General features: G+C 49.1%; 2 protein-coding genes across 3 annotated transcripts in view; one reads left to right on the top strand and one right to left on the bottom strand.

Moving 5' to 3' along the window:
* The first annotated feature begins 2,403 nt into the window (after positions 1-2,403).
* LOC128791832 (C-type lectin domain family 2 member D-like) lies at positions 2,404-4,990 on the top strand. 2 transcript variants are annotated; one of them, XM_053949750.1, is made up of 6 exons: positions 2,404-2,463; positions 2,750-3,141; positions 3,520-3,618; positions 3,724-3,899; positions 4,100-4,200; positions 4,291-4,990. In XM_053949750.1, the coding sequence occupies exons 2-6, from the start codon at positions 2,817-2,819 to the stop codon at positions 4,403-4,405; spliced, it is 816 nt and encodes a 271-aa protein (XP_053805725.1). In that variant the 5' UTR covers positions 2,404-2,463; positions 2,750-2,816; the 3' UTR covers positions 4,406-4,990. The 2 variants fall into 2 exon arrangements, with proteins under 2 accessions (XP_053805725.1, XP_053805724.1); XM_053949749.1 differs by having other exon boundaries at positions 3,721-3,899.
* A 3,522-nt stretch (positions 4,991-8,512) lies between these two features.
* Positions 8,513-22,317, bottom strand: part of LOC128791442 (protein ecdysoneless homolog) — a 19,407-nt gene continuing 5,602 nt past the window's right edge. Inside the window, exons 5-13 of the mRNA XM_053949111.1 lie at positions 14,849-15,044; positions 13,800-13,928; positions 13,529-13,654; positions 12,680-12,765; positions 11,850-11,956; positions 11,249-11,426; positions 10,184-10,251; positions 9,886-10,106; positions 8,513-9,370 (exon numbers count right to left, since the gene is read on the bottom strand). Of these exons, the coding sequence (XP_053805086.1) occupies positions 9,158-9,370; positions 9,886-10,106; positions 10,184-10,251; positions 11,249-11,426; positions 11,850-11,956; positions 12,680-12,765; positions 13,529-13,654; positions 13,800-13,928; positions 14,849-15,044 (1,324 nt within the window). The 3' untranslated portion in view covers positions 8,513-9,157. The remainder of the gene's footprint in view (positions 9,371-9,885; positions 10,107-10,183; positions 10,252-11,248; positions 11,427-11,849; positions 11,957-12,679; positions 12,766-13,528; positions 13,655-13,799; positions 13,929-14,848; positions 15,045-22,317) is intronic.

The following is a 22,317-nucleotide window of genomic DNA, read 5'->3' as shown; positions in this document are numbered from 1 at the left end:
TTTTATATTTCATTCTTTATTGAGACTGATAATAAAATCCAATCTTTTAAAACACTTCCCAGTTACCGATCTTTATAGAAACTAAAATAACCAATAAAACAGTACTTCTGTTATAAAAAACCCCAATAACTCAACTATCTTTCATCAAGCAGTTAAAAAACTCAAAATACTTTTTCTTCGGTGTTACTACAAGGAAACAAGACCCCAAAGAATTAGTTCTTCTAAAAAAAAAAAAAAAAAAAAAACAAAAAACAAAAACAACAGCAACAACAAAAATCAAAAAACCCAGTCAAGTCTTCTACCTGCGTCACTAGCTCAACTCAAACACAAAGCAATATTATCTCCTATTACACAACATCAAGCAAGCTTTAAAAAACACAATCAAGCACAAAATATCCAAGCAACTCAAAGATGTTTATAAAAGCCTTCAAGTTCTAATGAAGTCTAATTCTTATCATATTTCAAAACAAAACCGAAAAAATGCACTATCTTAAGTCCAAAAACAATTTCCAACTATAAATAGTACTTCTGTGTTCACCTTCTCTCAAACCTAGTTAAACTCAAAATCTACAATGCTTTTAGCAGAAACACAAATATTGCCTCTGCCTACAAATAAGGTAATAATTGACTCATTTAAACAACCTGGAAAACTTTCTACCTTCTCAGTCCTGTCTGCAAAGCCCTCGCGTCCCAAATCGTGTCTGCGAACCCTCCCTCCCCTTCAGTCCTGCCCAGAGCCACCGAAACCCCGAGCGGAGCCGCGGCAGCCCCGCCGCTCTCCCGGCTGCAGCCGCCGCTGCCATCCCCGCCCCGCCCGGCGATCGTCCAGCCCTGCCTTGCAAGGAGCGAGGGCAGCTCTGCGAACACAGCGCAGGGAAGCTGCTCTGTTAACACTACCAAAAGGACAAGCTCTAGGTGCCAGGAACAAGAGGAATGTGAGAAAAAAACCCGGGATTTGCAAACTTGTCATGCCCGGGGCGCGGCCGCCCTGAGCCGGACGCCCGCTCCGCCGCCGGCGGGGCCGGGACTCGCGCCCCGGGCCAGGGAATGCTTTTCCCAGTCGGGATTTCTCTCCTAACAGCTCAAATCTTGCCTCTTCAAGAGCAGACCACGCAGTGCCCCCAGTGCTGTGCCACTGGGAGCACTGGAAGAGATCCTGGGAACACTGGGAGGGAACTGGGAGGGAACTCCTCAGCGCTCTGCAACGAGCAGCAGCCCCAGGTGTGACCAGGGAGGAGGGGGAGGCGCCCCCAGTCCCTCCCCAGTGCCCCCGTAAAAGGGGGGTTACAAGAAGGAAAGGGATTTAAATTAAGGGGGGAAAGCTTTTCAGTAATTGTGTTTGAACGGGGGAGGATCCCCATTCACCTATGATTTGAAGGGTCTCAGTTGAAGGAAAACACAACATTTTCATCATTTTTGGTGCCTCAGTAAGCAGGCAATCACTGCTTTCCCTGATTTTCATGTTTGAATGGAAGGAGAATACCTTTATGGTGCCGTCTGACTTGAGGGAAAGCGACTCCTTTTCATCATCTCAAGGTTAAAACTGAGGGCAAACACGGCTGTCCCTGGTTTTAAAGGGCTTCCCTTGAGAGGAGCCTCTTTATGTGCCATTGTAAGAGTTCCATCGAGGGGGACCCTCCATTTGAAGGGACTTCACAGACGAAAAGGATGTCCACAAGCCCCAGACTGGTCTTTGTTGAGGGAAATTGAATAGGGAAATTGCATTTCTCCTCAATTTTGGAGCCTAAATTGAGGAAAAATCCCCTTGATTCACTTTTTATTGTGGATTACATTGAGGGGAGGCCCTCCTTATGCATCGTTTAGGGATCTAAATCGAGAGGGAACCTCCGTTCTCCCCTTGCTTCGAGCCTTTGAAATGGCCACAAGAGGCACTTTACCCTTGGCTTAAGCCATTACTAAACTGAACTAGAAGGGTAGCGGTGCGCTGGCGCTGCCGGTCGGACTCAGTCCATCCCTCGGCACTGCAAACGCCGCCAGGCACCGAGCGATGCCGCCGGACGCCCGGCACTGCCTGCGCCGCGCCCGCCGCGCAGCCTTTCCTGCTGGGTTCTGTGGCCTGCCCAGGGGCAGGAGGAGAGGCACAGAGCGCTTTTGCTGGCCCCGGGCACCAGGCCAGGTCCGGCCCACTCCAAGAATCCCCGCAATAAGCCACTCCTTAGACCCCCAGAAGGAATCTCCTCCCAAGGGCTGCGCTCCCTTCTCAGAACTGTTTATAACAAACCGCCGCCCTGACCGGGGCGATGCCTCGCCCCGCCCCGCCCCTGTCTGCCTCCCCCACGCTGATTGGTCACAGTGGTCGAAACCCCGCCCACAGAGCTTCAGATTCCCCCAAATGCCGGAAGCTGCCGTCACGCCACCTGTGTGAGGCACGGCCGGACGGGCGGCGGCGGCGCCCGGAGCCCGGCGAGGCGGCGGCGGAGCTCGGAGACGGCTGCAGCCCAGGTGAGATCCTCGGTCGGTTATGCCCCAGCTCGGGGCTCGCTGTGGGCGGAGGGGCCGCGCTGAGGAGCAGGGGGGTTATGGCGAGTTCCTGGTGCCGGGTTCCCCCGTGTCCCCCCTGCGCTGGGATCGCGGAGGGAGCGGCTGCCCGCGCTCTGCTCCTTACCCGGATCGCTGGGGACGAGCCGGTGCCGCAGCAGCACCCCAGAGCTGGCACCGCCCTGCTGAGCCTCGGTGTCCCGCAGGGCCGGGACCAGCAGTGACCTCTCTCTCATCGTGTCCCTTTCAGGGTGCCATCACCGCGGGTGTAAAGCTGTTCCCGAGGCGATCTCCGAGAGGCTTTGTCAGCACTCCTGATGGGTCGGGGGGAATGTGCTGTTAGATCCCGCTCGACGGAGTCTGGCTGTGACCTGGAGGAGAGTGAATTCTGCTTCACTCATGGAGTTGTGAAGGAGTGCCTGCATCCCCGGGAGGGACCAGCAGCCAGGGTTCCACACTTGCCTGGAGCACAAGAAGTCACTTGGTATAAGCACAGGGATGCTACTTGTGAGCGTGCAGGGAGTGAAGATGTGGAAAATGGATTCTGCACCAGTGGGGGGAGTGTGAGGGTGCCCCTGGATCCCCAGGGCACATCAGCAACTGGCAATGAACACAAAAGGAAAATATTCAGAAGATTCCCGGGTGAGTGCAGGGCCAGCCCTGTGGCCTCTAGGGAGGGGACAGTGTCACCTGCCAAGGCCAGGGCTGGCAGGTGTGTGGTGTTTCCCGATGTCTGGAAGAGGCCTCGTACTCTGCTGGGCTCCATCAGTGGCTGGAAGCAAGAGCCCCAGCTGCCCCCAAGGCTGTGCAGTTCTGCTGCTGCAGCCTGTCCCCACAGCTGTGTCCCTGGCTGTCCCCACAGCTGTGTCCATGCCTGTGCCCAGGCTCTTGGCTCTCTGGCTGCCAGCTGAGTGAGGGGCACACTGGCTGAGGGGTCCCTCCTGTGCTCCCTGGGCACGGGGTGAGCAGATTCCAGGGCCGGGTCTGGTTCTCGCAGCCAGCAGCTCTTTCCTGCTCCAGGTAAATGGTTCAGCTCCCATTCCATGCTCGTGGCGCTGCTGATTCTGCTGCTCCTGGTGCTGGTGCTGGCTTTGGGGGTGGCCTTGGCTGTGCAGTCAGGTAAGGGAGGGGCAGCAGGCTGGGCCCAGCCCCTCGGGGCAGAGCGGGGTCCCTGCACCCTGCAGAGGGGAATCCTCAGACCTTCTCCTCTTCCCCCTCCAGCAGCACAGGTTCCACTTACACCTGCGACTCCGCTGTTGATTCTGGGCTGTCCCCGTGGCTGGGTTGGCTACAATGGAGTCTGCTACTACTTGTCAAGGGATTACGGCACCTGGGAGCAGGGTCAGGAACGGTGCTCCGAGCTCGGGGCCTCCCTGGCCATTCTCAAGGATGAGGCCATGGTGAGTGAGGGGCTGTGGGTGGTGTGGGGTGGCTGAGGGGAGCCTGGGGGTGCTCCTGGGCCGGGCTGGGTGCTGGTAGGGCTGGGGGTGCAGCCCTGTGCCGGGGCCTTGCAGGGAAGGAGCCCCGGCGTGCGGGGGCAGCCCCGGGCCCGTGTCCCCCCGAGGGGCCGGGGCAGCTCCCACTCCTCTCTCCTTGGCAGGATTTGCTCTTCCACCTCCGCGGGAACGTCGATTACTGGCTCGGGCTGCGCAGACGGGGCGAGCGCCTGCACTGGGGGGACGGCAGCAGCTACAGCTCCTCGTGAGTGCCGGGGAGCCGGGCAGGGCCTGGGGGGACAGGGGCACAAGGTGTTCCCCTGGGAACCAGCGCTGTCTCTGCTCCTCCCTGCAGGGTTCCTGTCCTGGGCAATTCCGAGTGTGTGTACCTGGCTGACGATAAATTCAGGAGTGAGATGTGCTCAAATGAGCGGCCGTATGTCTGCAGCAAGGCTCAAGCTGCCCTGTAACAGGGCTGGAGAAAGGACTTCGTCCATGCTGGGCAGTGCCATCTTCAGCTGTTAGCCCAGCACAGGGCTGTCCTTCCTCAGCTGTTCCCTGGGCCTTGCACTTCCTCTCAGGGTCACCTCAGTGCCTGTTCATCCCCAGTGCCAGTGCTGGGCTGGGGGTTCAGAGGAAAAGTCTCTGCAATACATCCTGCCACCCATGCTGCCTGCAGTGACTGGATTGCCCTCCTTACACAACAAGCTCACATTGGAAATCCAAATGGTCCTGGGCTCTTGGAAATCTTCATGAACTGTCTTTCCAGCCCTGTGGGAGGAAACCCAGAACTGTTAAATCCATGCAGGAAAAGAGGGGAGCAATAGCAGGTGGTGGAAATGGCTGGCAATTGGGATTCATTTTATCTGCCTGAACTGCAAAGGCTGACAGACCCCGAGCACCGCCAGTGTTGTGATGTGTCCTGCCCTGCCCCTGGCCTGGCTGCAGCCGCCTGCTGAGACGGGCCCTTGTCTCTAAAGGAGCTGCACCCAGGGACACTGAGGTGCTGCTGGAGTAAGATCAATAGAATAAAATAAAGAGAATAAAAAGCTGCACTACTGGGTCTCCTCCATCTGGTAACATAAAAGTGCTGTGCTGAGGCACCGTCAGGACGGGGGAGGTGCTGAAATGGAAAAGGCTGGGAGGAGTGATGGGAATGGAATAGTTTAGAGAGAATGGTGTAAAATGTTATAAAAGCACTGCACCAGCCGTGGTCGCTGCCCCACAACTAAAAGAACTGCACTGAGGGACCATCGGAGGGGTGCTGGTTAAAAAGTGAGGCACGGGAAAGAGTGGGAATTGTGAAGGGAATAAAATAGAATGGTGTAAGAAAAAATGATAACAGAACTGCACCAGGAATGGCCACCAACCGCTGTCACTAACAGAACTGCACTGAGGGCCAGCCACACGTTTCCATTTCCACACAGAAATGGTGTGGCTTGCCTTTTTCTTTCTTAATAACCATCAGTGGTGCTTCCAAGACCAGCAGGTACACTCAGATGTCCAGAATCATCATTACAGTGGGAAAACTGGGGTTGGCATCAGCTGTGCCAAACATGAGAAAGATCCCAGGAGCAGAAATGCAGATTTCCCAGCACCCTCCAGGGAGAACAGTGTCAGCACACGGACAGAAAATGCTGATACAACATCCTTGCCCACTGGTCCCTGTGCTCATCTGTAGGTAGCATCCTTTAGGTAGTGTTCTTCAGTATTTTTACCCATGGAAATACTGCAGAGGGATGCAGAAGATTTACTTGCCTATTAAAAAGAAGCTGAAAACCCAGGAAGGATGACATTTGGGATAGGGACAGAAGCAAATTCACACATTACATGAGAGTTAAATATGGCTGCTGTAAGTATGCAGCATGGAGGACAGCTAGATTAAACTAGAGTAATTCCAAACCTATTTGGCCTTATAACTGCAGGTAAGGTTAAAAGCCCTCACCAATTAAAAAAAAGGCAAATCTGGTCTTAACTAATTTAGATCAGCATCTCTGCAGCCATTGGGCATCCCCAACTCCTTTTCCCCACCAAACTGCAAAGGCTTTACTGGAAATCTCTCTTTTTCTATTTCCTACCTGTAACAGTGCTCAAGTGACCTGTGTGATCTGTCTGAGTGAACTGAGCTTTACCTTCACAACAGCTTTGCTCTTCACTTCCCAGCCTCGTACCCTTGTGAATTTCCATCTGGGAGCGTTGGCCTGCTGAAGGAGAGGCTCTGTTCCAAACATCCACACTTTGCAGGAGTACCACACAATGGGATGTTCTCCTGCCCGGACTAATCCCTTTGCTTCCCAGCTCCAGCTGGAGCCCAGAAGCCTGGCAGTTGTTAAGGACACTTTCCCATGGCATGGCCCCACACAGCTGATTCCCAGCCTGGAAGCACAGTGGGCACACATTCCCACCCCTGGTGGTTGTTTCCATCCCGTTGCAAGGAGCCGAGTTGTTACCGAGTGTTCCTGTAGGAATCCAGGCCCAGGTGTCTGTGGGGTTTGGAGGGGCTCTCTTGGGGGCACGTGGGGGTGGCCTGTGGGATTTGGGTGGGGGCCTGAGGTGTGGGGGTGTCTCTGGGATTCCTGTTCTTATTCCCTCACATTTCCCATCCTTTTCCCACTCATGTTTCACACCTTTTTCTCCTCACCTTTCTAGGCCTTTCCTGCTTCTTAAACGCCACCTTTTCACCATTATGCCACCTCAGTTTTTCACTCTTCCCTGCCTTTTCTGCTGCCTTTTTTTCCCCTTTTTTTTTTTGCCCCATTTTTTCCTGCATTTTTTCTGCCCTTCCCCCCCCTTTTTTTAGCAACTTTTTCCCCCACTTTTTTCACCCTTTTTTTTTCCTCCATTTTTTCCCCTGCCCTTTTTTGCCCCCTTCTTTTCCCATCCTTTTTGCTACTTTTTTTCCCTCCACACTTCTTTTCCACCATTTTGTGCCACCCTTTTTTCCCCCAGCCTTTTTTTTGCAGCCCCTTTTTTGCCACTTTTTCTTTTCCCCCTGCTCTTTTTTGTTGCTTTTTTTTCCCAGCCCTTTTTTTGCCCCTCAATATAAATCCCTCAAATGATGGAATCAGTCAGAGTTTCTACCTCTTTAAACCCTAAATGTAAGGCACAGCTGAGATTCCTTGTCAATTCAAATTGAAAGATGATGAAAATTGAAGGTTTGCTCTCATTTCAAACCAATAAAACCACATCATAAAGAGTGTTCCCTGTTCTATTTAAGAAAGAAAAGGGCGATTCCCCATCCATTGGTATCCCTGAAATAGTGGCCCAGGCAGGGTTTCTTTCAATTGATACCCTTGGTATTGCAGGTGAATGGGGATTCCCCCAGTTGAAATACAGACAAGGAGGGAAAATTACCCAGTGAAACAACTTCAGAATATACTTCAATAGCAATCCATTGAAAGGGAACCACACAACACTTGTCTTCCCTAATTAATTCCATCAGGCTTCCTTCACTAAAAACACTCTCAGATTTAAAAACGGAGATGCCTCATGTGTTAACTCAAAGCAGTGGAAGAGGCAGCATGGAAATGCTTATTCTTCCATGGCAAACTCTCCTGGGAGCACTTGCAGAGCCTGGAAGGGCTCCACTGTGAAGCTGCTGAACAAATGTAAATAGCTGGGATGAGCACAGCCCCAGAGAAATCCCAGTCCCACGGATGGAAAAGTGAGATTATCCAAGCGGCAACCTCAGCTGGAGAGTTTCCAAAAGAGCAGCTTTGTTCTGAACCTCTGCTTAGGAGTTCTCCTAATGCACTGCAAGAGTCCTTCCATCTATTTGGACCTTTTGTATGGCACAGGCCACACAGCAGTTAAAGGTGATCATGTTCTTAAACTCAATTATGTTTTAAAGTATCTAAAGTTGATCTAACTACTCATCAGTGGAGAATTTTATGTGTTAATTACCTTTCCTGGTGAAACACAAACCCTTCCCAAGGTTCAAGTACATCTGTTTTCCACCACTACCTGCTCATTATCCTTGTCTAAATTCAAAAACCTCTGTTAACCCCATTTTCCCACCACAGATTTGTCTGAGTCTCTCACCTCTGAGCAGTCCAAATTCCTTGAAATTTAGCAGAACCTTCTTCGCACTCCCCAGCTCTTGCTGTCCATCTCTAATCCCTGTCCAATCTGCCAGTACTCTCCCTGAACTGCTGACAAAGTAAATTGCACAACATCAGTGGAGGACAACTGATTAATTGCTGAATGAGAAAAAAAAACTAAAAGATAAATTGAGAAGTTGATTTGGACCTGGCAGGAATGCATTGCTGGTGTCTATTTATCAAGAATTTCTACCAATTTTATTTCAAATTTATCTTGTTGAAACGAAAGTTGTCATATTTAAAATAGATTTTTCATTCCACATGAAAGCAACATTCTGCATGCCTTCTAGCCACATTTTCACTGAAAAAAACTTCAAACTGTTCAGCCTGGGCTTAAATACAGCAATTGCTGGCATGACACCAACATTCAGCAATAATGGAATTCATTCAGAAAATGACCAATGATGAAAATGCTTTCACTCCAAGAAATGATACTGCACTGAGGAAGTTATGCATACCTTCAAAAAAATTCAGTAATCAAGCTGCATTTCTGTTTTTATTGAAATAAATTTTAAAAATGCTTCTGGCCAATATTTACACATTTGATCCAATGACTCTTCAAATCCTTGTGCTTAATAAGGAACAGGCTCTTACAGTAATTGTCAGAAGTTCTTACAATGCAGCCTCGTGCTTTTGGGAAGGATTAAATGTCTGCCCAACATTTCACCAGCGTTCCCAAATCCACGAGACTCTTCCTGCAATGTGGTATTTCCCCACCTCCCCCTGAAGGCAGCAGCATTTTCAGAACAGGAGCTGCTTCCCAGATATTGAACCCACTTAGCAGTGGGTAAAAGGACATTTTAGAAACATGGCAAATTGGATCACTGATTGGAAAAATGGAAGAGAGGTTTTGTAATAATAGAAAGCCTCATTAGAATCATTCATTCAACATCATTTTTCAGTTTTCCGAAATTGTGTTAGCACTAGGAAAACCTCATTTCCATCCAAGACAGTGTCCAAACAGAAGACTTTTGCAGGCAAATTCACTTTGCTGAAACGACACATAAATGAACAGAATGCTCAAAATTAAAACCTTTGGCCTCTTCTTCCACATCCTGCCCGTCTGTCTGTGCTTCACCTCCCCACCAGCCATGTCTTGTCCAAAGCCTCTCCCTGCATGGCTCAGCTGCCAGTGAGCTCTGTGTTCTCAGGTAAATTCACCCCCAGGCTCTGTAAAATGTTCGAGGTGGGTCCTGCCAGGCCAGCCTGGGCACTGTAGGACTCGAGCAGGTTTGCCACCAGGTTCATGTCCACATCCACGGGTGCCAGCTCAGCATCCTCAGCTCCACAATCAGGGCCAGCCCTCTCAGACGGGGCTGCTTCACCAGAACTTGCCTGCAGCGAGTACAAAGAGAAAGGTTTATCAAATTGCATGAGCAGATTTAAGGGGAAAAAAGGCAAACCACAGGAGAAAAGGAACAACAATTCTGCAGCCAATAAAGTCCAGTACATTCCAGAGTCCTGACAGACAGGAATTCAGCCACCAAATGCTCATGCCAGCTGAAAATCACCACTATCCATTACCCTGATTAGGTTCGAAGAGAAGGACAGAAAGTGTTGCTGACTCCTGCCTCAGCCTCCTATGGGAGAAAACGACTACAGGAACTCACAAGTGAAGCTGCAGCTGCTTGCCCTACTACTAAAAACAGGGAAATGGAACTAAGTCTTGGAAAGATGGGCAAATTCAAAGCTTAGGTAAGCTTTAGTTAAAAAAAAGGTATTATGGTGCAGGTACAGCACACTTTGCTTGCACGGGGGAAGGTTCTGATCACATTACTCAGAAGGGCCACCTGCAGCACATTTCCTGTTTGGAAATTACTTCTCCAAATCAGAGCTCAAGGCACACTCACCCCTCTCTTTTGGGTGGTGAAACTTTTCCCAACGTTGGTCTGTGCCAGCTCACGGTCCATCTCCTTCATGTACGCCTTGAGACTGCCCACGAGCTCCTCAGGAGACACCTTCTGCTCCTGCCTTTGATCTCCAGCAGCCAGGTCTTCATCATCCCCATCTGAGAAACCAAACTCCTCCTCTTCATCCAGATCATCAGAATCAAGCTCCTCCGAGTCTGCCCCTGGACATTATTTTGTGTCAGTACAACAGCAAAGAAATCGGTGCAGGGATTTATTTCAAAGAAAGAAGCAGTCTCACCTAAAATTCTGTCCAGGGCTTTCGTAAAAGCATCCACGTCAAAGGTAACATGGGATTCATCAGATGACCTGAAATATAAAAATATTTTTAAATAAATGAAGCTTTTATGCTTGCATAAGCCTGACACAGGCACAAGCCATATTGATCTCTCTCAAGCCAGGATTGAATATGGGACATTTGACTTTAGAAGTCCTCAGAGGTTTGAAGCCTCTATGGATTAGACATGAAAGAGTGAGTGGAAGAATTCCTGGCAGAAAAGAGAAAAATTTTGAAGACCACATATAGGCTACCCCAGACCGAGTCCCCAGGGTAACCCTCACTTGTCTGGTCAACGGGTGCCTGGATAGCGTAATTAAAATCCCCACCAGGAAGACGGAAGGACTCTTGAGCTACTGGAATCCGAGCGGGTTTATTCAGGATTGATCGAAGGAGTAGGGAGGCAGAAATAGGAGCAGGGAGACAACCACACGCAGGGGAGGCAGACTCCGAGAGCCCCGGGGAAGGAGGGGCCAGAGTATATAACTGGGGAGGGAAGGAGTAACTAGGGTACAAATGATCCAATGGGAAGAAGGTGTAAGGGATGGGGTAACACAAACTGGGCCAATGAGGGAAATGGGAAGGAGTGGTTTACAGAGGGAACCATTAGAAACAACGAGAACGGGGAACTTTCCAGAACTTGGGGAGATGACAACCATAAACTGACAGGTGATGGGCATGTGCTCATTTGCACTGGGGGGCAGAGGACTCTGGGGAAATGCCTTATGTTAAATGACTGTAGTTTCCCATGGCATTCCCACACTGTCCTCCCCATGGGCACATCCCACAACCACAAAATCAAACTGAGTGACAGAGAGCAGCTCAGCTTGCAGCACTTGAACCTGCACCAGTGTCAGAGCGGTACCAAGCTGATTTAAAGCAAGTACATGTTCACTGCTGTGGCTCTGCTTCAGGCCCCTGCTCAGCACAACACCTTCAAACTCTGATTCTCTGCATCACAGAATCAACCACAGGGCTGCAGCAGAGTGCAACATCCTACACCAGACCCCAAACTCAAAGTGCCGCTACCATGGCATTTCTGCTCCTTCGTGCGTGGAGACTTTGGTCACAAAAGCCTTCATGCTCTCAGCAACTGTTTCCAAGTCATATTTTTGCTCTTCCTCATTTGTGGAAGGAAGGGACTCATTTCTTGCCTCCTTCAGCATCTGATCCAGAGCATCTGGTGCAATATCCAGCCAGCTGTCATCTGAAAGAGCACAGGACAGATCTGTGATCCTGCACAAGCCTGCTGGCCCACAGGGCCCAAACCAGCTGACTGACAGGACTGCAAGCATTTTGCAGTTCAGTTTTGCAGTTAAGTTTTTGTGCTGATCCTGGGTCACACACAGCATAAGGCAGAGAGAGGCTGAGAAGAACAGAGTGGAGATTTCTTTTCACTACTTTTCGACTCTGCTTTGCAGAGTTCAAACTAAGAGATACCATTCTAGCCACTGAGAATCCTTTGGCCACTAAGTGGAGGAAGAAAGGCTTCCTCTAAATTGGGAGAGCCAATCCAGTATTTAGTCTTAATGAAGGCTGGATTTGCTCTCCCTTCAGCACTGTCAATATTCCCCCTCTCCCCCCACAAATAACCATCTGTAACAGGAATAATTCCCCCCAGCCAGCTTACCATCCTCTGGAGGAAGACAAGCTGCTTCTCTCTCAAATTCCTTCAGATCAATGGTTGTTGTCTGTAATAGTGTCAGGATTTCATCACCTGGGCTCACTTCATCAGAGCTAGAAGAAAAAAAAATAATTTACTGAAATGGATTCAACGGGACCACATGCTCTGCATTCAGGTTTGCACTCAAATTCTTCATTTTTCCTTCTATGTAAACACATCAAAAAGGGAAATGAACATGAGGGAAGTACCTGAGTACTACCCAGAGTACTGGCCAAAACAGGACACAGGCAGTCCCTGCAATTCCCAGCTGATGGCTCCAAAGCCCATTTCTCATGGCTCTTTTTCTTTACATTTAATTTGCCTTGGTAAATATTAAGATTGCCAGTACAGACTGGAAACTCAAAACAACTAAGAGTGAAGATATTATGAGCTGGCAAGCCTCAGATATTCCTGTAGTGATTTATTTTTTGGATTTATCTTCCAGAGAAACCCACAGCCAGCCTTTGAGCAAAGGAGACAGATTACCCTGTATTTATTATTCACTGGGACTGCTTTTCACTTTCTACAGTCAACCAAGCAAATAATGCTTTTCAGTCACCACTTGGAAACCACTTGGAAGAGCTCAACATTTCACAAAACCAAGATAAAGAGTTACTCAAGCGAGAACTTCTCCTAGTGGAGTATTCTGAGCAATCAGTACTTGTGTGTCCTGGCCACAGCTCCCATGCTAAATGTACAATGGAGAAAAGGGTTCAGGTTTTTGTAACAAAGATTTCAAAGGTCACTTAAAGGATTTGTAGGGTATATAACACTCATGAATTTCAAGTAGTTCTTACCCTTCTGACACAGAAACAAAGCGCTGGAAGTGATCTTCTGCCATGTGCAACATCTCCAGGTACTTGGCTGATCCTTCCATTTCTCCCTATTTAATGCAAGTCACAGTCATGAATCCAAATGCTGCCCTTCCTCTTCACAGTCAGACTTCCTAAGGATGACTGTTTGTCACACAGAAATGCTGAGAGAACCAAAACAAGTAAAACCTCTTTGCCATGTACACTTGGAACTCAGTACAGCAAAGGGGCATTCCTATATTTGAAGTGTATTAAAGTATATTAACCTAAGAATTTCAAAAGAGTTGTCCAATTTTATAACCCTCAAGTAAGTACTCAATTTATGTTCAATTTATTAACTCCAAATAAGTAGTCAAAGGCATATTAAAGAAAAAAAAAAACAAAACAAAACACAAAACCTCACCAAAACCCCCAGAACTCACAAAAACCACACACACATAAAAATTACATTTGCATGGGCCCAGATAGGTCTATGGTGTTATGTATGGATCTTGAAGATTATTGCATTCTAGAGGCATGGAAATTAAATGTAAACCAGTGAAATCAGTTACACCTCACACAATCATATATGGTGGTTTTCTTCATTCAAGTGTATTTCTCCCCTTGCTTTAGATGAATGAATCAATCCCCAGATCTTGCTTTTTCATTTTTAATTTCCAAAATGAATTACTTTCAAAGGGGAACAAACTGCACATGTCCTCTTTAAAGACATTATTTCATTTTACACAGAGAAAAGGCTTCAAGTTCTTGCCCCGCTGCAACTCCTTGCACAAGTTCAAGGGTTAAAGTTTATTTTCCCTGGAATGTTTAAAAGCCACAGACACACTGCTTCACCTTGAAATAATCTTTCTCCTTCAAGCTCCTGAGGAATCTCTCCCACAGAGGACCGCTTATCACATTTCTCTTGGCATCAGGAGCTACTTTACTGCTCTTGGAGCACAAAATTTCAAAGCCATGAGCCTGTAGATAAAAGATGCAACAACAAGAGGTTGTCAAGGTGTGATGGACTTTGCTCACATTTCTCTGGGCAAGCAGGCAACTTCTAGACAATGACTCATTCCCTGGCATACATGAAACAAGTCCAAAATGCCCCAAAACTCATTACCAGCTTCATGCCCAGCTCGTAGGCTCTGTACTGAGGATGAGACGGGACGGGCAGGGTGTATCCACTGCGTCTGTCCGGAACAAACTTCTGCTGCGCCAGCTGTGCATATAAACACCGAGTGAAAGTCACCTGAAACAGCCAGAGCAGAAAAAAACACTCCCTGCAGCCTGACTGTGCTGGGAACAGGCATCAAACTCCCTCCAGCCTCACCAGAGTGTGTTTGAAGGCACCCATGTTACAGGCAATACCTGAGACTGAATTCAAAATATGTCTTAGATTTTTCTGATAAATTGCTTTTCAGGCTTTACAAAGTATGTCCCAAATTGAAATACCCAAGTAAATATGAACTTTTGTCACTCTAAATACATTAGGAGAAATCCTCAGTATTTAGTATTCACATTAACAAGGTGTATTTTCAATTAAAAATCAATCTGATTAAAAGATTTCGGCAACAGTTTGGAAGTCCAAAATTTGACTCTAAAGCTTCTTTTCAGGAGTCTAGCGGTACAACTCTGCATCAAAATTAATCAGATAAAATAGTGCTTGGACAATGCTCATAAAACACTTCATGAAAGCTTTCACACAGCTGTGAAAGCACAGCTGAGAAGGTGAAAAGCCTTGGAGTGAACCACTGGTTAGGAGCAACTCCTCACATTGGCTGGCAGGGCTGTCAAACTGCTCTGATCACACAAGGAGATCAATTTACTCAGCAGGCACTTCAGCAGAGGAATTGTTATCACAACCTCTGGTTTCAGAAACAATTCTCTCACAATCATCCCCTTCAAAGTCCAGCCACATTGATCCAGAGAAGCTATTAATGTAATGACCTGGAAATTCATCCCTACAGCCAGAAGGGAAAAAAAAAAAAAAAACCAACACAAAACTGGCAGTTTAAAGTTAATCTCTGTGTTGATACCATTGGCCACAGAACCCTTGTCAGTGACAGATGGGAATTAAGTGACAAGGCTATAGGAGAGCACTTAGCACGGTGACCACAGGCTTTAGAGGAGCACCTGCCAGGGCCATCAGAGGCTCCAGAGAGCACTTACCAGGGCCATCACTCGCTGCTCGGCAGGGAAGGTTCTGAAGGGGCGCCGACAGGCCCGTAAATCGCCCGGATCCCGCAGGTAGAAGGCCTGGACTGCCGCAGCCACCAGGGACGGGCGCAGCCTCAGCACGGCCACGATTCCAGCCGGGAGGAAGCAGCGGGCTCGGTGCAGCGAGGCCTGGATCTTCTCGGGATACCTGAGCGGCAACAGAGCATGGGAAGGGTACTGAGAGGTAAACCACTCCTTCTTTACCATGAGGCCCACTTTCACTTTAATATTTACCTGCATAGAGGATTACTCTGGAGTTAAAACTTGGCCAATCTAATGCCTAGAGTGTCTGATTCTATAATACATATTTATATAAGTGTACATGGCTAAGAAAATTTAATCCCCCACATGGGTGAGTCTGTGAACTTAACCAACATATCCAGCTATGCAGTATTCCTTCACCATACTCTGTAAAAGTTATCCTGTCAAATCCTTGCAAAAAATAAAGCACTGCTGTGACAAGCTGAAGCTCTGACAATTCTGGTGGTTCTACATTTTAGGTCAAGTGTCGGAACCCAAGGTGTCCCTCAGACACTCTTGGATGTTCTGGGCCCAGGGCAGAAGCCTCTGAGACCCTGGCAGGCGGCCAGGGACCCCTGTGGTCTTGAGCTTGACCCATAGAACAATTTACCAACCTTGCAGGAAGAACAAGAAATCACAAAAGTTTAGATATTATAATAGAAGTAGTCACAAAGTGAAAGGTAGGATTTTTGAGTGCTGTACAGGGGGTTTTAGGCCTTGTACAGGGGGGTCTGAGTTTTGTACACGGGGGTCAGAGGTTCTAAGATGGAGGGATTTGGGCGTGCCCTGTCCTCCTTCTTTCTTCTTCCTATTCTCCATGTTCTTGGTGGTGTTGGCACTCACAGATTGGTTTAGAGTAGAAAGTCACTGTTCAACATAGGTAGTAGGCATTGGGAAAAAACTATAAACACCTAATACGTAATGTGTGATATAAAAGATGGCACCAGCCCCTCGGGGAGGGGAGACGGGGACAGCGAGAGACGGGGACAGCCAGAGACGGGGACAGACAGAGTCAGGGACAATGTCAGGGAGTCTGTGTGCCTTGAGATAATATGCAATAAACTGCCTTGAGACCGGACGACTGAAGACTACTGAGTCTTTCTTTGAAGGCACGGGTTGGAGGAGAGACTTTACCACCATCCGGAGTCACCCCAATCCGGGGAAGGCTCCGGCATCTGGCGTCCCTGGGTGGGCACTGACAAGAGACTAATTTACCAGACGACCTCCAACTTCCACCCGAGAAACAGGCACACCCCGAAGACTCCGAAGAGAGAGAGAGCGGACAGCTCCAGACGAAACATCCTGACCTTCACCAAAACAAATCATCCCAAGGACAGCCCGGAGAGGAGAAAAACCAGAAGCACGCCTGGAATTTCTCGCCTGTGAGCTGCTGGACAGTAATCAGGATCATCTCCGGACCGACCTTGCGCTGACTCGGCTTTTGGTGAGATCGGTTGAGATTAAGAACATGGGGGGGGGATACTCCCAAGAGCAGATCCAAGTTTTGTCAGCCCTACAGGGGGTGGCATCCACACATCCTGTGGAGATGGCTCCAAAAGAGCTAAAGGCTCTGTTGTTGTGGGTGCGGTGTAATTACCCGCACACAGAGACACATCTCTTGTTCGAACCAAATTTCTGGCAAGAGATCAATAGGCATTTGCATTATCTGGCCACAAAAAGAGATAAGAATGCCGCAAAACTTTTACCTTCCGCGAGAATAATGTTAGAGTCGTTTTCACAACGCGGCAAGGGGTCTCTCGTTTTACACCAAATAGCTCAGGCTCCTGGAGGAGCACAGGGAGAATTGCCCAGCCAGCAGCATGGGGCAGCTCTCTTCACCACAGATCAAGAGGAAGCAGAACCGCTTCCCGTGGAAAAGCAAGGGGACGATTTTCCAGCACGCCCAGGATCCCCGGATTCCCACAGGTCCTCAGATTCCCCTGAGCCCCCAGAATCTCTAGGGTCCTCCGATGCAGAAACCCCTCAGTCGGTTGCAGATCAGCCGGGGATAGTTGTCACCCTCGGTGAGGGAGGAGATCGGGAATACCCCGAGTCTACACTCACAGGGGGGGGGCTGTAGCAGCACAGGCTGGGGAAGGTGCAGATGGGAGTGTAGAACCCAGGGAGGAGGGGGAGCCGTCTCTCACAGCGGCGGCGGCGGGCAGTTTGCAACAGCCCGCGGCGCCAGGGAGAGCGGGGGGGACTGTGAGGGCAAAGGGGACCAGTGAGAAGGCGGGGGATGCGGGCGCGGCGGTCGTACGTCCCGAGGGTCCCGTGACGCGTGCCATGGCGAGAGCCCGCGCTGCCGTAGTGGCAGCCGCCCGGCAGGCACAGGGTGAAGGCTCCCAAACCACAGCAGCGGCGTTGGCCAGGCAGCAGGCTGAGACAGAGCGAAAAGCTACGGCAAATGCTCATCTCGCGGCAGCGGCAGCGCGCATGCGTGTGATGGAGAAGCGAAACCCAGAAGCCGGGGCGGGGGAGGGCACCTCGCGTGCGGCGGGCGCGACACGGGCACAGACGGGACGGAAGGGACGCGCACGGGTTGTGGGCGTTGGCACAGAGTCAGGAGAGGCATGTCCCAGTGATGGGCAGTATGGGGTGGATACATCAGAGCCGGAGTGGGATCGGGAAGGTGGCGACGTCAGTCTCGGGGAGGATGAGAGCGCTCCCGAGATCGCGGCTGCGCTGGAAAGAGCAAGGAGGCGCGGCCAGGGTCGGGGCGGGAGCGTCCACACCCCCGTGGTGACGCAGGCAGGGATGGGGCGTGTCCAGGGTGCAAGCGTTTGCCAGGGCACCGCCTCCACACCGTTCCCACGGCAATCGACTCGTGCGCACTCAGCCTGTGCCCACAGCCAATCCCAGCCAGTCTCAGACATTGTAAAGCTGAAACAGTTGATACAGCAAGAGTCGACATCCCAGACTGCGAGATTTGCAAGTGTAAATCAATTGTTACAAGAATTGCTCAGGGATTTATCAGAGATACAGATACGGGAGCGAACGTCCGAGTCTTTTGCAGTGCCGACCTCAGCCGGTCAGACGACAGCGCCACCCAGTGGCGGGACCGCAATATTGCAGGAGGTTTTGCCGGAGCCGGTTGCCCAAGCCATCGCGCCACCCAGTGGTGGGTCTGTAACATTGCAACACTTTTTTCCAGTTTTATATAAGAAGAAGTCTAGGGCGAGGAAGACTACACCTGCACGACAGCAGGAACCTCCGCTGATTCCAGAACGACATGAGACTCAGGACACTCCTGCTGAGGCGCAGCAACAGGATGATACTGGCAGCCGTGTGTTTTCCTCTGCAGCAGACGTTCCATTCTCATCCGCAAGCACCCAGCCCTCAGCCTTGCAGATGCCACAGATGTCGGTGAGTTCTGCTGCACCAAAGCCTCGATCACAACAAATAACTCCACTCTACAGGCAAGTACCCACAAAACTTCCAGCTTTACCGAACGCAAAGCTAGACTGGCAGGACATTCGAGCAGAATTAGAAAAGGAAAAAGGTTTATTGCAGGGCTCGGGAAACATCATGATGCCAATGAGCTATGATGCTCAGGGACAAAACCCAAGGTGGGAACGCCTGGATCATGGTGCGATCAAAGACTTAGCCAAAGCCATCCGAGACAACGGGTTGTCATCACCGTACTTCAAACAAATGTTGAAGAGCATTTTTGGTATGTATGATTTAACACCCTATGATCTTAAATATCTTGCAACATCAGTTCTTACAGACACCCAGGCTCTTGTATGGCAAAAGGCATGGAGGAGATCCCTGGAGGAGCTGAGAGCCAGATACCAGGGCGGACCAAATGCGAACCTCACCATGGTGCAGCTTGCTGGTGATCCTCCCGAAGACGACCCGATTCAACAAGCGGTGAGGCTCCCACGGAACGTGCTCAGCGACATCAAGGAGGCGGCACGGAGAGCAATCCTACAGATTGCTCCGGCGGGAGTCCAGGACAGCATCTACACGGAGATCAAGCAGGGTCCTTCGGAGCCATTCTCCTCATTTGTGGATCGTCTTTCCCAAGCAGTGGAACGACAAGTAGTCGAAGAGGGGGCGAAACCACATTTGATCAAAAGCCTTGCGTTTTCCAATGCCAACCCGGAGTGCAGGCGGATCATCAGCCTGATGCCACATCAGGCCACCTTGGCAGACATAATAGAGGCATGCAGCAAGGTGGGGACACCACAGCATGTGGCATCCATCGTGAAAGAAGAGTTAGGAGAGCAGATTAAGAAGAGTGTCAAGGAGGTTCTTGCAAATTACACAAAGAACAGTGGCAACACAGGGAGGCGATGTTTTGGATGTGGGGCACAAGGACATATTAAAAAGAATTGCCCACAATTTGCAAAATTCAATAAACCATCAGATCTTTGTCCCCGATGCAGGAGAGGAAGGCATCTTGCAAGTGAATGCCATTCGCAGACAGATGTGGACGGAAGACCTCTACCGCGTTCGGGAAACGGGAAAAAGAGCGCGAATCATCGCCAGCGCGCTCTGACACAAATCATGGCGGTGACGCAAAACCAGCAGGAGCAACCCTCGGAGAAGAACAAGCAGATCCCCTCAGCAGAGCAATCTCCAAAATCCCCAGCGACCCAGACTTGGTACCGCCCGGATTCCAATGCGTGCTGGCAACCACCAAATTGACGTGTTTTTTGGACAACAGCCACACAGTGATACCCACGGGTGTAACTGGGACTTCCTGGAAAAGGCAAGATTTTTTGATAATGGCCAGGGACAGAAGCAGTATTCTTGGACTTGTTGTTTATCCATCCTTGATTTCAGCAAACTACAAAGAGGAGCTGATGGTCACGGCAAAAGCCCTTCAACCACCTTTGACAATTCCAAAAAATACACCGATAGCCCAGGCCATGGCTTTGCCGTCCCATGCAGAAAAACAAATTATGCCGGTGCTTAACAGGCAAGGCTTCTTTTCTAGTGATCAAGCGGAAGTACATGCATCCTGGGTGAAACATTTGAGCCGAGACCGACCCATCGTTACCTGTCGGTTGACTTGTAACGAAAAGACAGTAGTCATTACAGGGATGCTCGACACAGGGGCAGATGTTACAGTCATTTCATACATTTTTTGGCCCCAGGAATGGGACTTGGCTGTACCTTTGGGTTCTCTCGCAGGCATAGGAGGAAGTTCTCTATGCATGCAGAGTGAGAACGCAATCGTCGTCACAGGTCCAGGAAGAAAAACAGCAATCATTCGTCCTTTCATTGTGCAAAAACCCATTACAGTGTGGGGAAGAGACCTCTTAGCACAGTGGGGACTGAGATTGGAATTGGATTTTTAACAGGGGTCACTGTGGCACTCACCACTTTGAAATTGACTTGGAAAACCAATGATCCTGTTTGGGTGGATCAGTGGCCCCTTGAACGAAAGAAATTGAGTGCATTGAAAAAGTTAGTCCAGGAACAACTGCAGAAGGGACACATCAAACCAACAAATAGCCCATGGAATTCCCCAGTGTTTGTCATTCACAAGAAAACTTCAAGATCTTGGAGGCTACTTCACGATCTCAGGAGGATCAACGAGGTCATCGAAGATATGGGGCCGCTCCAACTGGGGCTTCCATCTCTCTCAATGATCCCGAGAGATTGGTCGCTTGTCATCATCGATCTCAAGGACTGTTTTTTCAGCATTCCGCTTCATCCAGATGATGCTCCACGTTTTGCATTTTCCGTCCCAAGTTTCAACAGGGAAGAGCCCCTGCAAAGGTACCATTGGACCGTTCTTCCACAGGGTCTCAAAAATTCTCCGACCATCTGCCAATGGTATGTGGCTCAAGCTTTGCGTCCAGCGCGGGAGAAACATCCGAGAACAAAAATTGTTCATTACATGGATGATTTGCTCATCGCGGCACCAACAAAACCGGAGTTGCAGAGAGTCCGCGATTGTGTGATCGCAGAAGTTCAAAAGGCAGGAATGGAAATTAGTGCCTCAAAAATACAAGAAATTGCACCTTGGAAATATCTGGGATGGAAGATCACAAAGCAAACAATAAGGCCACAAAAACTGGAGATCAACACAAAAATCGCCAATCTGCAGGATTTGCAACAGCTTTTGGGGGAGATCAACTGGATGAGACCGATCTTGGGAATCACAAATGATGACATTTCATCACTGCTCGATCTCCTGAGAGGGGACAATAACATCAAATCTCCCAGAACTCTCACACCTGAAGCACGGAAAGATCTTGAAAAGATCACAGACATGATTCAACACAGACAGGCACATCGTTTTGCGGAATCGCTGCCTTTCCACTTGGCAGTGTTGGGGGAAACAACACAACTGTATGGGTTGATTTTTCAATGGGATTCATCTCAAGGAGACCCTCTACTGATGATAGAGTGGGTTTTTTTAGCTTACAGGCCCTCAAAAACAATTCTCACAGACTTGGAGATGATGGCTCAGATCATCATCAAAGCAAGAACAAGGTTGCTGACAATGTCAGGCAGGGATTTCTCAATCGTTCATTTACCTCTAAAGAAAGATTATTTTGAATGGGCAATGCAAAAATCACAAGATATCTCCATTGCGTTGTTAGGGTATCCATGGGTTTGCACAGTTCATTTCCCACCTCACAAAATGCTAAATGCAAAAATAAGTTTTAGAGAAAAACCAAAAATAAGTCAGGAACCAGTGGAAGGTGTGACAGTGTTCACTGATGGTTCAGGGAAAACCCACAAATCAGTGATCACATGGCAAAACCCAAAAACAGAGGAATGGGAATCAGACATCAAGACAGTGCAGGGTTCACCACAAATTGTAGAATTGGCAGCAGTGGTCAGGGCTTTTCAGTTGTTTCCGAAACCTCTCAATCTGATCACAGACTCAGCATATGTTGCGAATGTGATCAAACGATTGGAGGGATCACTGCTGAAGCACACAGATAATGAAATCTTATATTCATATTTATCATGCATGAGAACAATCCTAGAAAATAGGGAACACAGATACTTTGTTACACATATCAGGGCGCATTCCTCACTTCCAGGGTTTTTAGCAGAAGGGAATGCTCGCGCAGATAAGCTCACGATGCCCATCTTACAGACATTGCCAGACATTTTTGAGCAAGCAAAATTGAGCCATGCATTCTTCCATCAAAATGCTCAAGCATTGATGGAATCCTTTCGCCTTTCAAAAAGCCAGGCGAAGGAAATCATCAGTGCTTGCCCAGATTGTCAACTTGTGCAGCCACCTGCATCCACAGGAGCAGTCAATCCAAGAGGATTGCAAAGTCTCCAGCTGTGGCAAACTGATGTCACAAAATACCCATCTTTTGGGCGGCTCAAAAACATCCATGTTTCAGTTGACACATTCTCAGGGGCAACATTTGCATCATTACATACAGGGGAAACCGCAGAACATGCCTGCAGACACT

The sequence above is a fragment of the Vidua chalybeata genome, chromosome 8, assembly GCF_026979565.1.
Source record: "Vidua chalybeata isolate OUT-0048 chromosome 8, bVidCha1 merged haplotype, whole genome shotgun sequence".
NCBI lineage: Eukaryota > Metazoa > Chordata > Aves > Passeriformes > Viduidae > Vidua > Vidua chalybeata.
Note: the sequence above shows the minus strand (reverse complement) of the source record. Positions and strands in the feature narration are given on the sequence as shown.

What these genes read in the sequence shown, in the direction of transcription:
- LOC128791832 (XM_053949749.1), top strand. Translation starts at nt 2,817, where the DNA reads ATGGGTCGGGGGGAATGTGCTGTTAGATCCCGCTCGACGGAGTCTGGC. An exon ending in TTCTCAAGGATGAGGCCATG is followed by an intron (nt 3,900 to 4,099) that starts GTGAGTGAGGGG and finishes TCTCCTTGGCAG; the next exon opens with GATTTGCTCTTCCACCTCCG. An exon ending in GGCAGCAGCTACAGCTCCTC is followed by an intron (nt 4,201 to 4,290) that starts GTGAGTGCCGGG and finishes TCCTCCCTGCAG; the next exon opens with GGTTCCTGTCCTGGGCAATT.